The sequence below is a fragment of the Castor canadensis genome, chromosome 3, assembly GCF_047511655.1.
Source record: "Castor canadensis chromosome 3, mCasCan1.hap1v2, whole genome shotgun sequence".
NCBI lineage: Eukaryota > Metazoa > Chordata > Mammalia > Rodentia > Castoridae > Castor > Castor canadensis.
The window spans coordinates 131,304,675-131,321,964 of NC_133388.1; the positions used below are offsets into that span (position 1 = coordinate 131,304,675).

A 17,290-nucleotide genomic window follows, 5' to 3' on the forward strand; every position below is an offset into this window, starting at 1 on the left:
TTGAAATTATCAAGTTGATACATATAAACTCTCAAAAGGCATTATCAACTTTTCTAGAAAAATTTCAACAATTCACTTTTCTTTATGGGAAATTCTATTTGTAAAACCTTCAAGGATGCCCTGGATACCCCTTTACCATCACCCACCCCCACCCACAATGGTTGGGCCTTGCTCCTTGTTCTTACCAGACATAGACAGGAAGGACCCTTCTACTTAGCCTTGGCCAATGTGAGCCAACTGACATTGGTGAGCATTTCTTACCAGGATGAGTATGTATCCTCCTAGGTTGATAAAGAGACCCTTTTTCTTATCCAAGAGCAGAACCTCTCCCTCTTCTCTGGGTTCCATTTTGCCTTGTTTCCTCCAGAGGCTCTACTTTCTTCTGTGCCACCTCCTCAGCACAGGAACATTCTCTGGACTCTTCCACCTGGGATCCTAAGTTCCCGTTTTGCTACCACTCGGCCTTTTATCTCTTTTTCTTTAGGTGCAAAGCCCTTTGAAAGAAAGCATCCTCCTACGGGAAGTCTATTTTCTCATCACCTGTCTAGCTCTTTTGCATGTCCCTTGTTCTTCATCCTTCTTTCCCACACTCTTTCCTACCCTAGCCATACTCATCCTTGCTCAACTTTGGTGTCTTCATGCCTAAGTGGAGAACACGTCTGTAACTCTTTAACAGCTTTGTCTTTTTGAGGGTTTTGCTACCTTTTTCTTCTCTTGCAATTACCTAGTTTTGTCTCATAGTGGTGGTAGATGGGCTCCAGGTGAGTTAACCAGAAATTTGGCTTGAATCTGTCACTGAGAGTAGGCTACACAACTATCTTTGTCTTCCTTGTTCTTATCTCTGTGTTAGTATTGTCAGATATAGAAGTAGTCTTTCTAATAGGAAATGTTATTTTTTTCTGGTTTTCACTTTAGCTTTGGACTACTTAGCATACATCTTCTGTGTCTCAAGCAAGCAAGCACTGTCTCCCCCTTCTCATCTGCTTTCCCAAGTATTTATTGTCCTCAGTGATCTATTCAGTGTTTTATAAGGGCCCACTTCTTACCATGAGTACATGAGATGTCCAGGCCATTGGGCCTGTGGTGAGCATTTCTCATTTGACTTTGTTTACAAAGTCTGTAAACAAAATAATACACTGCAATGAGAGGGTCATTTAGAGTCTGCAATTCTAACCTGTGAGTTATTCTGGCTATCAGACCCACCTGTCTCAAACTCTTTCCCCACGCCTACCCACCACACATACATTGTTATGGTTTTTGTTTGTTTTTTGGCATTTCTTTATTGTATGTTCTTCAAGGCAAAAAGTAATAGTGGTCTTTTCATTTTCTGACCTTCAATGGTACCTGTTTACACCATAAAATATTTCTAGATATTACTTTCATATGAATCACCACCAATACTACCTTTTGGCAGATTTTATTTTACTTAACACTTACATTTCTTAACTTGACCAAAGGTTTATGCTCTGAAGTCACAACTAATTGCACAGTCCCAGATAATGGGGGGGGGGGCATCTTTCATTGCCCACCATAATTCAGATCAGTACCATACATAATGTCAGTAATATTTATTACATCAGTGTCAAATATTCATCTTAAGAGAGTGGTAACTGTATACGACTGAGCATTGACACTCTTGACACTCTGGCTTAGGGAAATTAAGCATGTGGTTTTCTATATAGAACTTCTGGTCTCCATTTTCTATCTTGGTTATGCCCTAGAGGTCAGTCTTCATAATTTATACCAACAAAAGGATAGTGGGGGTAGCCTAGATCACAGGCTACTTCAGAATACATTTTGATTTTTCTTTATATGTTGTTTAAGAGGAACCTGCCCCTGGGAATTCACTTGAAAACACGTAATAGTCACATTATAAAGATGCACTCAGGAGCACAGAAATGTGCTCAGTTCCTTATTCTGCCTCCACTTTATGGTGCCTCTCTGTGAACAGAGAAACTAAGGAAAGCACTCATATTAGTTAGAATTTCTCCTCAGCCTTCACTCAGAATAAGATAGATACCACAAAAGATTTTTCTGAAAAACAGTGGGTATATTTAGAATATAAAGAATAATAATAATAAGCAGCCAACTTGATAAATGGAAGTAAACTTGGACTAATATTTTACTGAATGAAAATAGGAATAATCTAGATGACTATGATTCCAGGGTAAAATATATGAACTAGAGATATTGATTTGCTTACTTTTCATTTTTCAATGTACTATATAAGTATTTTGTTTCACATTTGCCTCTAACAGAATTTGAGATAGATTGTTCAATAAAGATAAAGTACAAACAACATAAACTAAATTATAATAAAAATAATAATCTGGTTCATATGCCATTAACCAGATTGGACCTGACTTTTGAAATTTCAAACTAACTCTTGTTTTTTTTCTAGGTTGCCTCTTGGTGCTGCCTTGGCGGTATTTGGCACCCAGAATGCTTCATTCTGTGATGGTTTATTAATAAGGTTGCTTTGGCTAGTGTTGGAGCAGGGCCTCAGGTAGGTGGCTTTTGTCATTATATGGCATGACTTTCAAAGTGATCAGTTATTCCAGTTCCTAAATAATATAATATATAATATTAAAAGCTTTGAAAAGCATGCCACATAATAAGCATGCCACTTACGATCTTAGGGTCCATCAGTGTGCATTGTGATCAGCAGGACTTGAGTGACAGTTATAATCTAATGCCAGGCAAGCTGCGGCCTTCCTCACTCTGCACAAAATGCACACATACTGTAAAAGTTCACTTGTTCTTATTCCCAGATAGCTCACAGATGAACTCTTAATTAAGTTCTTCCTTCTCTGAATCTTGCTCAGAGTGATAGACTATCCCATATTACCAACTACATCTTCTGTGTGCTGGGAATGATCTTTTTAACTATGAGCAGAAGAGGAGATTAGATCTGCTTTCTGTGATGGAGCAGATGCTAGAGTAAGGAACTCACTGTCACAAAAGCAATTTGCTAGCACCGTTGGTAAGAGGATACACTCTCTCTCTCTCTCTCTCTCTCTCTCTCTCTCTCTCTCTCTCTCTCTCTCACACACACACACACACACACACACACACACACACCCCTAGATTTTCGAACTTTAGATGTAGCTCAGTGGCACAGAATCGAGGTGTAGCAATACTTGGAAATCCAGGCACACATGGATTTGAACCAGGTAAGTCTATCAACAGGACCTCAAACACAGGGTTGGGGTTTAGAGGCCAGGACCCCCAACCTCAGAATTGGGAGACTGGAAAAGATAAAAGTGGCTGTGCCCAGTACTGAACTTAAACTCCTAAACCTAACATTTATGGTTTCCACCCTGTGGAGAGGAACCCTTGGGCTGAGAGCCAAACAGGACCTCACTTTGTACTTGAACAGAGATTTGCAACCGAATTAAAGGTGCATAAATTAATCTGACTAAAAATTTCTAATAAGCACAATGTTCTATGAGGATTAAACATTAAAAATCAAGTTAGCATAAATTTTAGCACTTCAAATATTTTTTAAATAAAATTTTAATGTTTTTAGTGTCATGGGTTATAGGTTTTCATTTCTTTCCCTACTATATTGTACCTTTTAAACTTTTTTTTTAAGTGAAGCAATTTTTTAATAGCTAGAAAAAGGGGAAAATTAATTACTTTTACTCTACCAAACTGCATCTATGCAAGCTTTCTCCTTTTTGATACTATATCTATAAACACTCAGATTTTTTTCTCTGTTGTTTTTAGTGTCATCCTCATATTTCAATTTCACATGAAGGAAATCCTCTTAAAAGATGGAATTTTACTTTATTCTTTTTTGCTTCCCATAGAACCTCATTGTCTATTTTCAAGCAGTAAGTCACGAACAATACAGGTTCATGTGCTTAAAGAATTATTGGAACAGAACATTTGAAGGCAGAAATGTTCTGGAAGTGCAAGTCTGTTAAGTGCTGGTCAGGTTTGCCTCCATGCTCATTGGGCTTTGGAGTAGCATATGTGGGAGTTCTCCTAACTTTGAAGGCCTGGCAAAAGTAGGGGATGCTTGTCAAGGCACAGAAGCAGTACAGATTCCCACGAGGTTGTGTTGCGCCGCTAAGTTCCTATCCCTCTGTCCAAGCACACTAACCACTTCATTCTATTGGGTTTTCTTCTGGGCTTGCTTTATAACCAGTTGAGATTCCAGGAGCCTTGAAATATATTTACCTGCTTGCTTTGATTACTCAGATTCCCTTAAAGAAAGTCAGTTCTGTTCAACAAATATTTATAAAATGTCTAGTACATGACATAGCACTGGCCACGTGCTGGGGATATAAGGATGCATAATAACCTCCCTGTAGATCAGTTAATGGTTATCAGAGAAGAGATGAGTCTGATAGGTCATTTCAAGGAGAGCCTTCCAGTCCATATTAGGATGTGAAGGTAAAAGACTTAAAGAGGGAAATTTTTCAGGTTTTTTTCCTTGCACAAGTAGAATTGTGCCAGGTAGGGGAGTACACAGGGCCCTCGGGAGGTGGAGCAAGTAGTGCCCACCCCTGAATTGACAATTTTGGCTAGGACTGATCCTATTTATCTTCAGCTATGTGGAAATAAATAGAAGTAGTTGTTTCCAAAAGTGATTTTTATCCCGAATAGTCATGTAGGCAGAATGTAAGGCAGACAGGTTGATGACATGTGCAGAGCCTAACCCAGGAGTAGATTCTGTTTTTATTATGTTGTTAGTGTGCTCAAGCATCAGCACATACATTAGATAACATTTATATCTCCTTATATTGCCCAAGCTCATACTTATAATGCACACTATAATGCATTATATTGAGATGGCTTCAAACTAATTCTCTGCATGAGCTTTTGTACCTAAGTAAAACTTTCTTTAGCTTTTCCTACATTGCAACTGATTTCTGCTATATACAGTTGTGGTATGTTGTTTGAGAATTTAAACATGAAATCTGGATAATTATGTATTTGTGATTTTAATAGCATTAAGCAATTACCTATACCAAAATAAAGGCTTACCCTCCAAACTTTCAATGTGAAAGTTTTTATATTGATGTCAGGTATTTTTCTTGTATTCTCCCAGAAACTTAAGGGGTTACAGTCAATAAGATAAAGAACTCCTCACAATTTGGAATATATGACCTGCTAGGCTACCTATTTCATAGTAATAGCTAGATTACAAGTATTTTGGAAATGTTTTGTACAAAAGGCTTTAAAGCCCAGAAAATCCTGTAAAAATGACTAAAGTTATTTAATCAGTTCATATTGTTATAATTGCAGTTCTTTGCACATGTGCTCCCCTCCCATCCCATCTCCACTCTTTTTTGGCATCATTGCTTCTCTTTTGCACAATTCCTCTCTTGTTTCCTGTTTGCAAATATTGACTAATAGCTGAACAAAATGAAAATGCCCCAATGTATTCCCCACCTGTACTTTTTTGTTTTTTATTTTCATAATATACACAGTTGTAGTGAGAAACCCCCCAACACACACACACACACACACACACACAGAAAATGAAATGCTAGCTTCTGAGTTATGATTTCAGAGAGAACTTTTAAGAGAGAGAGAAGAAAAGCTTTTTAACTCAACATGGCCTCTTTTTTGTTCCATAAAATAAGTAACCAAGGAAAATATTTCTGAATTGGAAGATCACATTTGTTTGACAATTCCATCTTCCACAGGATGTCTATTCATTCTGTCTGGGCCCTGTAGAGAATTCATGGCCTGTATGAGTCAATAAGACACTGGGATTTTTTGGAACTCTGGAATAGTAGCTTTGAAATTTGTTAACATTTTTTGTCCATTCTTAAAAATAAATAGATTGGCTTTCCCTTCATGTCTCTATTAGTTTTTATATTAAATACAAGCCATTTCTAAATATCAGTAAAGCTAATTTTTGTGGTTAATTTCAAAAAGATTGATCCTAGAACTACATTTTAGTGAATTGATCAGTGTAAACTGAAAATATTAAATGTAGCATTTCAAAAGAGGCGTTCTTATTTTTTGTCTATTTTAGTTGACTTAACATCTAGTGTAGGAAGATAAGTACTGTGGTTTTCCATATTCTGGTTATTAGCTAAATTCTTTTAAGGACCTACTATACTACAACTGATGAGTTAGATACACATCTTTGCTGTGTTTCCTGCTTCTTAATTGGCATTCTGGCTCCTTTCTATTCTCTGTAGGGATCAGCAATCCCATCCAAATGTCTCACCATCTTTCCCACCTCCCACCAGGTATCAATAGAGGCATTATCCATATTTCATTTGGAAATTTTTATTAGGAATGGGGAATAACTGATGCTATCTGCTCTTGCTAATTGATTTCTTAGTAATAAGACCAGTCAGAGAACGCTTGTTTCCCAAAACAAAATAAGCATGTTAAACATTTTATTACACAGTTACTGTTATTTTAATATAAAACTTTCAAATAGCTGCTAAATTTCAATGGACCACCATTCTCTTTTCCTGTTCAAGTTGTTGGATCAAATTATATCCGTACTAGGTTTTATCTAAGTTTGTCTTGACTATGTATTTTCTATCTTGTCTATGGTAGTTGAGCAGAGCACGTCTGTAGGTCATTGTGTTGCTGGTAAGCACTTGCCCTGTTTTAATTTTTCTTGTTCATTCAACAGTTATGTTACTGCCTTTTATGAGAAACAGCAGTGAATAAAACTGGCACAGCCTTGCCTACATGCTGCCTGTAGATTGTCCACTCTCTTAGGTTTCTATAATTGCAAGATAGTTTTTTTATTCTTCACTAATAAGTGATTCTATAGACCTATGGAAATTGAATGCTGTAAGAATTTCCAAATTATATAGGAGCATTGAGATTGCTTTTTTAAAAATGTTCTAATGTTGTTTTGTTTACTTCACAATTGTCTTCAATTACTTTGCCTTGTTAATAGTTTCTTTCATATTATTCAAAACTTTTAGTGTTTCATACATATAAATTAAAATATTACCAACGGGTAAGTTTCCTTTTGTAATCTACCTATTTACTCTCTATAGAAAATGTTTTGAGCAAATGTTGTCATTTTTCTGAATTGTTTGCTAGTAGTGTTTTATGGTTAGTATAAGGTAGAATAAAGCTTTGATGATTGATAGCATTTTTGCCCTTAGCAAAATGTGTTTGACTTTTAACTATGAAAGAATTATTAATACAGGTAAGTGCTGTAAAAATTGACAACTTTTAACAAAGCAACTATCAAAACTATGAAACTTAAAATGTAGAAGCAGTTTCTATACAGTTCTGTTTTTTGCCTGGCATCTCATAGAAATTGATTTTCTGATGTTTGATTCATTTTTGCTTGCTATTTCTCTTCATGAATCACTATTTAAGAATTACATGAAACACAGGAGGATACCTGTGTGCATGAACATGCACTATTCCCTCTAACTACTGTTTTATGTATTCAAAGTCACACTGGGGAAAGAGAAAATGCTTGTTTTGGTACCAACAGAAACTGGAAGTATATTTTGAAAATGCTGTTTCATCAGAGAGCAATTTTTTTTTTAATTGGAGACAGGGTCTCCCTATGTGGCCCTGGCTGGCCTGGAACTCACTATGTAGCTCAGGCTGGCCTTGCAATTATGATCTTCCTCAGGCTCCAGCATACTAGAGGTGTGCACCACCACACCTGGCTCATCTTAGACTGTTTAAACTGAATATATTTTTCTAACTTCCTTTACAAGTCTTCAGACTAGTGCAAACAAGAATTTTCATTACCTAAAAGACATAGTAACCAATCTTTGAAAAGTTTTCCAAAAAGGTAGAAAAGAAAAACATGAATATAAGTTTTGTTGCAGACTTTGCAGAACAATAATTTGAGTACTTCTTAAAAGTTTTTCTTGGTCAAATAAAACAGAATACATAGATCATTTTAGTTAAGATTATACAAATACAATCTGTATGTGTATTTCATATTTGTCCGATACAAATAATGATTAATGCTAATCAGTTCTTGTTTTCCTTTGTTTTGGGGAATAGTTAGCAATTCTTTGAAATTATTTGGCAACTAATAATTCAAAATAGGTTGAATTTAGGGAAATTAACCATAACTTGGAAGTTACATTTTAGAATAAACTAAATTAAAATGACAGCTTTAGTTATCATTTCAGATTAGAAGATATATAGCAGAGGTAATTTGTAAGCTACTGGAATATCTCAAAGCATGACACATAATTTTAAACTATCGTGAAATACTTAAATGGTAAATCATTTTTATTATAAAATGCCATTGAACAGTAAGCATAGAGTAGTAGTTTATGAATATATTTGAAATGGAATAAAATTTATTTTGGTTGAGAACAAATGTATATAAATTTATTTGTTAGTCACTTTTGCCTTTAGATTTATTTCTGTTCAAATCATCCACTCAGATAGATATGACAGTTATTATTTTAACAGCTATTTAAATTGTTTAGAATTTACTTTGTAAACTGTTTTTTAAACTTCTTAAGTTTTAAATTATTTTCTTTTGGAGATTGTATTTGGCAACCCCAAGACAGAAAACTGGCACTGTCCCTTCTTCTGATCTTTTAAGTATAATGATAGGATTTATCCACTTGCAAATTGGTTTGCTAACTTACAGTAGGATACAGAAGAATAAGTGAAATAGGAGCATGAAAGCAAAGCTCCTTCTTGACCATGCATATGCTGACAAATTGTTGGCACTGATGATAAATGCATCTGCCTCTTAAGTTCATTGATTTTAGGGAAGATAATACTCATAAGGTATTTATATTAAAATAATAATAACATAACTAGCCTTTCATATTCTTAACCCACCAAATACTCAGTATGTGCCCTGGGCAAGTAAGTATTTACAAAGTTAATTTATTTGTAGTTTTGATATGCAGAATTCAGTACTTCCATCTATGCATGTCCTGTGCTTTACAAAAGAATGGAGCTTTTGTTTTAACTACTTAAATATCTTTCATTGGCCTAATTTCTTTATTTTTCTTGTCTTTTAAACTATGAGAATAATGCTGATTTCATATATACCTTTACTATTGTTGTAATAGTACTTGAATGTGCTCTGCATATTTTATATATCATCAAAATCTGAAAGTACGTGAAAATTATATTTTAAGCAAAATTGGTATGTAGAACGTGAAGTTATTTCTACTTAACATGTCATTGACACATCCTTTTGTTACTATATTTTAACTATTTGACTTACATTATCCTTCTCAAGTTCTTATAAAGATTTTTGATATTCATCTTTAAAATACTCAAGAGTTTACTAATCTCTATATTCCTCATACTTTATAATAACTCTAGATAGTTCTGTCTTTTAACCATTATTTTCACATTTACATATATGATCAAAATTGTTAATTTTTTTCTATGTGGGCTCTCAATCTACTAAAGATACTGCTAGTAGATATTTTTAAGCTACTTCAACATTTTCAACAATGGTTTTATAAATAATTCTTTCTAACATCCCCTTCCTCCATCAAACCTGTATTTAATCACCCTTGCCTGCTTTTGTAATCTAACCAACTCAGAGTTGTTTTTACATTCCAGCCATCCTTAATACATTCTCAAGTATAAATTAGAAGGTACTACAGGTAACATAAGTGTGGCTCTGAGAAGCCCCAGTTGCACAAGTGTGTGTAGTGTGGGTGGGAGCACTGCTGTGAGGGGGCAGTGGTGCTTTGATGCAGTTCCAGATGTGCTCTCTGAGAGGAAACTGAGTTTGAATCTTTATAATATTAAGTTTAATGATGTTTTGATCAGTTTAGTTTAAAAACAGCAACCCCAATACCCATTTCTCTTGGAAGACAAGTTAGATTTTTCTTTAAAAAAAATTAAATTGAATTTGGGAAACAAGTAGGGATTCATTCAGCATCACAAATTGCCATTTAGGTAATGCTATATTTTGCTTTTTATTTCTGCATTATTCATGTAAATGTGCTTAGAACTAATAAAAATATGCAGTTGGTGAAAATTAATGCATGACTCTTCAGCGAAGTATGGAATGTAAGCATGTGTCATAAAATTGCAGTTCTTCCATGCTTTATTTTCTATTATTTACACTTTGTTATATTTAGAATATAGTCCATTATTATTTTTTTCCATAGATTGGTCAAAATGGGAAGGATTGGATTCTACTCTCTTCCACGAAGAGTTAATGGGACTGGCTAAGATCAAAGTCTGAGGCTTTTTCCATCTGTAATCAGGTATGCATTGAGCAAAAATCATTGTAATTCTGTGCATGCATCTTTAAAGTATTTGATTGATATGCATATTACGAATATGGTCTCTTATTAGATGTTGAGTTCACAACCTTGTATTTGTCCTGTAGTTTTAAATATATCTGTGGTAACTAATTTGAGTTCTGTAAAATATTAAGATTAAAAAAGTGTTATCAGCCATGAAAAAATTTCAGCTGGTCTTAGAAAAGTGTAATATTTGAAATCAGTGCAGTTCTTCATTGCTCAGTATGTACATCCAAAAATAACAATGTATTCATTATTCCATATAGAGTATCACCAATTCTAATACAATCAAATATTTGTGTATTATTTCATGTGCAATTTTAATACTTCACTTTCTAATAACATAGAAGTTATTTTTCTCAACTGGAATTCTCTGCATCACAATTGGATTTTGTAACATAATGGCAATTATGACAAATCTTTGAAATGTTTCCATATATATATATATATATATATAAAAAAAACAAGGATTTAGATACTTTCAATCCCTTTTGATTCTGCAGTGGGAAAACTTGTGTGTAATCGAGGTGCATGAAAGTATCCTGTTAGGAAATCAAATAATGAAAATTAGTATTTTTCTCACCAGGGCAGAATGCTTTATACCAGATTACAGTGTCATTACTGGTTACAGCAGGATATCTGTTCAGATCTAATTTATGAGGAAGGCAAAGAAGCGAACCTCTGAAAGAGAATATAACAAGAAAATCCAAAGCCAGAGAGAACATATTATGTTAACATTGATAATGTCAGTTGCATTATGTTAATGTCACTTTTAACTGGAAGGGGGATTTTCAGACAGTACAGGCGTTGGCCTTTTTCTACCTAATAAAGAAGAAAGGATACTTGATTAGTTCACCCATGTACTTTACTACTTTAATCAAATTAGTGTGTCATTGTTGAATTTTGTCTGCGTAGTGTCAGCCTCTCTGTTAAAATACAAAAAGAGTCACTGTAAGGTACAATTAAAGTTTACAAAAATGTAGGTATTAAGAGCTTCTGCAAAAGTACAATTGATAGCACATATGAATAAAATAAAAACAAGAAAAGAAAAGTACAATTGATATCCGTGAAAGTCAGTATAAAAGGCAAGGCAAGTGTCAGCCTAATACCAAAACACAAATGAGAAAAAGAAGTTGGTTTTCTTTTTAAATATATAATAGGATGAAAAACCCAATTAATTAGTTAGTTGGTAACAGTCGTTCAGCCACATTCAAGTTTTCGATTTAAAGATCAGATCTTTTTAAAAAGGAGTTGGAGGTATGCCTCAAGTAATAGAGTGCTTGCCTAGCATAATCAAGACCTGAGTTCAAACCATAGTACCACCAAGGAAAACAAAAGAAAAAAAAAATTTAAAGTGGTTGCAGGTGTTACTTCTATGGTCTTTTGAAAATGCCTCACTAAACTACCTTGAAAAAACCTTGAGAAATCATTTAACTCATGTGCCAGTTGGATCTTTGGAGAATTGATTTTCTTAGTCTGAGAAATAGAGTTGATAATATTTACTATCTCTCATCTGGGTACGTTTCAATTCCAATCTAATTTTTTTGGTTAAATTCAAAAAAATATTCTTTGCTATACAGTATATACATTTCATTCTTTTTCACAGCACCAATAATGAATTGAAACTCTGACACACCTTTTTACCAACCTGAAATACTTCTGTGATGATAGATTCTTGTATAGGTATTGTGTGTTGTGTGAGGCCCCAGTAAGTGTTGCACTCAGGTTACAGGTGTGTCAAAGGCTGACCCCCTCAGCTTTTGGAGAGGCCTAAATGACTGGGTTATCTACCAACTTCAGTTTACCGAGTGAATGAATTAAATCATTCTCTATGACATAGAAACTGTTGAAAATCAAGTAGATCCTTCCCCCAAGATGACAAGGATCCATGCTCTTCACCTCATACACCATCAAAAGATTTTACCATTTCAAGAACATATGCTTCTTAGATAAATTATTTCTATTCTTGACTCAGAAATCCCTCAGAGTTTGATTACGCTGGTTTAGATACTAAATTTTCACTTTGGGTAGTGTATTCGACTCTTTCAGGCCTATGGTGTCTGGGCTTTGAGTTCTTCTTCCATGGACTTAGTGGTTCACAAGGTGCCTAAGAGTTCAGTGTTTATCCATTTCTTCCTATAACATAGAGTATGACTAGCTATGTGCATGAATTAAAGTGATTTTTGGACATTAAGGTACTCGCTGAAGCATTTTTATATTTTTAGTCAGAATCATGTTGTCCAATCCCTTGTGAAACTTAAAGCTGAATAATGCCACTTTTAGAACAATGTTTTGATGCTTCCTGAAAGTTCCCGAAATCACTAGTACTATGCCTAAGTACAACGTTTGTCAGATGGAATTCCAGGGTATGTATGAACTGTTCATTCTGAGCAATGCATTTATGTTTTTTGACAAATATAAAGAAACCTACAGATATTACATTGGACCAGCTGAATCCGTTTTATGGTTTCTTTTTAATTCAAAAGCATCACATAGCAAGTAAAATTTTTAAAAATTGAGTTTAGTTACAAACTAGTTGTTTCTTATTTTTTTTTCCAGTCCCTTTTTGCTTTCTTTTACGACCACATGAAACTTGAGAAGCCACCTAAAGCTATATCATTTAGTGGAGTTGGGCAATTCCCAGTGTCCAACAAGAAGGCCTGGTTTAGGCTGCGATGGCCACTGTCATTCCTGGTGATTTGTCAGAAGTAAGAGATACCCAGAAAGTCCCTTCAGGGAAACGTAAGCGTGGTGAAACCAAACCAAGAAAAAACTTTCCTTGCCAACTGTGTGACAAGGCCTTTAACAGTGTTGAGAAATTAAAGGTTCACTCCTACTCTCACACAGGAGAGAGGCCCTACAAGTGCACACAACAAGACTGCACCAAGGCCTTTGTTTCTAAGTACAAATTACAAAGGTATTACACTCTATTTGTCTTTCAGATTATATTTTCTCTTATGTTGGCCATTTGAAGCCATTGTAAGCATCTGTATTTGTATACACATTTCTCTGATTTGCAGAGAGAAAATGTTAAGTAGATTAGACATTGGCTAGTTTTAGTATTCAAAATCACATACTTTTATGTGTTAGTGTCTTTGGCTTTTTTTAAAAAATAAAATGCTTAGAGTAGAATTTCCATTTGTAGAAAGAAATTTCGACAAGAAAAGGGTATGGAGATTTACGTGAGTATGTTCAGTTGTGTTCGTTTGCTTTTGTAATGCTAGCTAAAATCCAGCAAAAACCAAAGTGGCAAAATAAGGCTCAAGTTTTTCAGTATTTAGGTATAATAACTATCTTGTGGTACATATTAAGTTAAGTAGTTTCCATTATTAAGGGAGTTCTGTGTTAGCATAGTAGTTTAGCTACCCATTTGAAAAGTGAATACCTGTCATTTTTGTCATGATAATCACTTACAGAATATATCTGTGTTTTAAGGCACATGGCTACTCACTCTCCTGAGAAAACCCACAAGTGTAATTATTGTGAGAAAATGTTTCACCGAAAAGATCATCTGAAGAATCACCTCCATACACACGATCCCAACAAGGAGACATTTAAGTGTGAAGAGTGTGGCAAGAACTACAACACCAAGCTTGGGTTTAAACGACACTTGGCCTTGCATGCCGCAACCAGCGGCGACCTTACCTGCAAGGTATGTTTGCAGACTTTTGAAAGCACAGGAGTGCTTCTGGAGCACCTTAAATCTCATGCAGGCAAGTCATCCGGGGGGGTAAAAGAAAAAAAGCACCAGTGCGAGCATTGTGACCGCCGGTTCTATACCCGGAAGGATGTCCGGAGACATATGGTGGTGCACACAGGAAGAAAGGACTTCCTCTGTCAGTATTGTGCACAGAGATTTGGACGAAAGGATCACCTTACTCGACATATGAAGAAGAGTCATAATCAAGAGCTTCTGAAGGTCAAAACCGAACCAGTGGATTTCCTGGATCCATTTACCTGCAATGTGTCTGTGCCTATAAAAGATGAGCTCCTTCCAGTAATGTCCTTACCTTCCAGTGAACTATTATCAAAGCCATTCACAAACACTTTGCAGTTAAACCTCTATAACACTCCATTTCAGTCCATGCAGAGTTCGGGATCTGCCCACCAAATGATCACAACTTTACCTTTGGGAATGACATGCCCAATAGATATGGATGCTGTTCATCCCTCTCACCACCTTTCTTTCAAATATCCGTTCAGTTCTACCTCATATGCAATTTCTATTCCTGAAAAAGAACAGCCATTAAAGGGGGAAATTGAGAGTTACCTGATGGAGTTACAAGGTGGCATGCCTTCTTCATCCCAGGATTCTCAAGCATCATCATCTAAGCTAGGATTGGATCCTCAGAGCGGGTCCCTAGATGATGGTGCAGGGGATCTGTCCTTATCAAAAAGTTCAATCTCTATTAGTGACCCCCTCAACACACCAGCGTTGGATTTTTCTCAGTTGTTTAATTTCATACCATTAAATGGCCCCCCCTATAATCCTATATCAGTGGGAAGCCTTGGAATGAGCTATTCCCAAGATGAAGCACATTCTTCTGTTCCCCAGCTTCCCCCACAAACACAGGATCTTCAGGATCCTGCAAACACTATAGGTCTTGGGTCTCTGCACTCACTGTCAGCCGCTTTTACCAGTAGCTTAAGCACGAGCACTACCCTGCCACGTTTCCATCAGGCTTTTCAGTAGGATTCTGGGACATGGATTTAGTACAGAAATGTATGTGTAGCCCTGCCTTAGATGACTTTTTTATTTTAGTGCCTACTTTAAAACAATATGAAAATTTCTGCTTTTGTATAATACGAGGTTTCATTAAGCCAGTATAAAATAGAAACTAGCTTCTTAAATGAGCTTTGGAACCATTCACTTCAGTTATGTTTACCTGGGTATTTTGTCCTGATTTCACTGCCAATTGACATAGTCTAAGAGTTTTATTTCATATAGGAAAGCCATTATTAACAAAGTTTTATAAGTCTAAATTACTTTTAGATCTTAAAATTTTAATTTTTGTCCAATAACAATGGCTCTACCTTTTGACATTTGGCTCATTTTTAAAAATCTATAATAGAATGTAAATTTTATAAAATGTATGTGAATAACTCGAGTTCTAAATTTTTTACTAGCCACTAAATGGATTTGTAATCAAGTGTTTAAAATGAATTAAGAATCCAGTTCAGGGAGATACCAGGTATTTCTTAGATATACCACAATTTCAGATCAGTATATTTTGAAGACTTGTTATTGCCTGAATAAATATTTGCTAAAATAATATGGATGTATAAGAAAACAAAGCCTAAACACAAAATACCAGCATTTATAGCAAAAAGATACTCTTAGTAAGGTAACATAACATTATGTTAGTAATTGTTGCCCTAAATTAGTACACAGGCAGTTTTGCCATGCTTGAACTTTCTTAACTTGCTATTTTTCCATTTAATAATATTGTTTGGCATTGGAGTCTTCAGGGTCAGAATACAGATCGCTCTCTTTAATCTTTTCTGCCTTTCACAGCCAGAGGGTGGCTCAAATGCACCAACAATTTCATTCTGCTTCTTGATTCACCATCTGAAATCTACAGCCACTGTGGAGCTATAGTCAGTATGTGTATTAATCCAGAGTAGACCCTCTCAGCCTGACAGGGTGATAGACTCCTAAGCAGGAAGACAAGGGTAAAGCACACCATTAAGCCTGGGAACTTGTCCAGGGATTGTGTCCATTGGTCCAGGATTGAAAACTGGACTCCAGGGGTAAAGTAAAAGTGTGTATCACTTACATCACTTCTTGCTGAGTTTGATATATCTTTCTTTCTCTTAAGAGCCAAAAGCAGAAAACAAAAATAATAGTCTTGCCCTCATGGTATCTTTCTTGTTCGATTTGAATCCATCTTTCCCTGCTATTTTCAGATAGAGAATTCAAAGTTAAATGCATTAGAAAACTATTTCAGGAATTACTACAAAGTTTTGCACGACTGAAAATATATACAGTAAAACCCCACTTTTACACATTCTTGGGAAATGGGGAAAAGGTTGTAAATAACTTGAATATGTAGAGGGGTACAAAGTAAAGTAAAACAAGCACTATCTTAATATGAAAATAACAGTCAAGATTATTAACTGAATAAAATAGTGATGAGGTTTCATCACATTAGACAACCACCATAATCTGCTCAAAGGTCTAATTACATTTTTCTAAGGGTTATTTGGGACATCGACCTAGGAAACATCTATTAAGCACTTGTTAACACCTTATTTGGGGGCCCCATTTGTTGGGGTGGGGACAAGGGGGGAAGGTTTATAGAAGAGTATATATCTCTTTAAAATAAAAAAGAAAGAAAAAATATTTCTGAGCACTCATTAGCCCTATGTAGGAGCTTCTTTCCTTTTTTGTAGGGCCAATTGTCACTGCAGATTGCAATGTTTACTAAGAATTTCTAAAAATGAGTGCAGATTACTGAATATAATACATTATTTAAAATATTTGGGAGAAGTATAATTTGTGGAGAAATGTAAATTGTAATAATGTAAATGGGGGTTTCACTATATATATTTTATATATATATATATATATCTCACACACGTTTATCGCACTTCATAGAATCAAAGTTTCTCTCTGAAGGAGCTTTGGCTCCTGAGATTTTTATCATGCTCCTGTTTTTTTAAATCCTAGGAGCAGTAGTTTTTATACTTATGTATTTAAATTTTATTTTGAAAAATTACATTTTATTAAAAAAGTGTGTTCCAAAGGCATTAAAATTATATATGTTAATAAGGATATACATTTTTAAAAATTTTCAAACTGCTCCTAAGCTTTTGGTTAGGAGAATATTTGCGTTGAAAGTAGGCTTTCGCTCTGCTTCATTACTGCTTCCTTTAGTTTCTATGAAACAGATTGCTTACCTAAATCTTTAGTTGAATGATTAGTGTTCAATATTGCTTTAATCACCATAAGAAAGGAAAAAGGAAATTTGGTGACAGAGCACAGATAAATAGAAAACCTGTTTTTAAATAGAGATCAAAAATAGCAAGTTTGGAAGCACTACTTTATTCTGTCTAAAATTTGCTTAAAAAGAAGTCAAATTGAT

At 35.0% G+C, this 17,290-nt stretch overlaps 1 protein-coding gene across 7 annotated transcripts in view; it reads left to right on the plus strand.

Moving 5' to 3' along the window:
* The window catches only part of Plag1 (PLAG1 zinc finger), a 50,899-nt gene extending 34,129 nt beyond the window's left edge, over nucleotides 1-16,770 (plus strand). For 2 of the 7 annotated variants that reach the window (XM_074068660.1, XM_074068661.1), the window contains 4 exons: nucleotides 2,402-2,506; nucleotides 10,068-10,166; nucleotides 12,765-13,122; nucleotides 13,641-16,770. In XM_074068660.1, the coding sequence (XP_073924761.1) occupies nucleotides 12,881-13,122; nucleotides 13,641-14,898 (1,500 nt within the window). In that variant the 5' untranslated portion in view covers nucleotides 2,402-2,506; nucleotides 10,068-10,166; nucleotides 12,765-12,880 and the 3' untranslated portion in view covers nucleotides 14,899-16,770. The remainder of the gene's footprint in view (nucleotides 1-2,401; nucleotides 2,507-10,067; nucleotides 10,167-12,764; nucleotides 13,123-13,640) is intronic. The other 5 variants (XM_020151458.2, XM_020151459.2, XM_074068662.1 and 2 more) reach the window with 3 other exon arrangements.
* The last annotated feature ends 520 nt before the right edge of the window (nucleotides 16,771-17,290 follow it).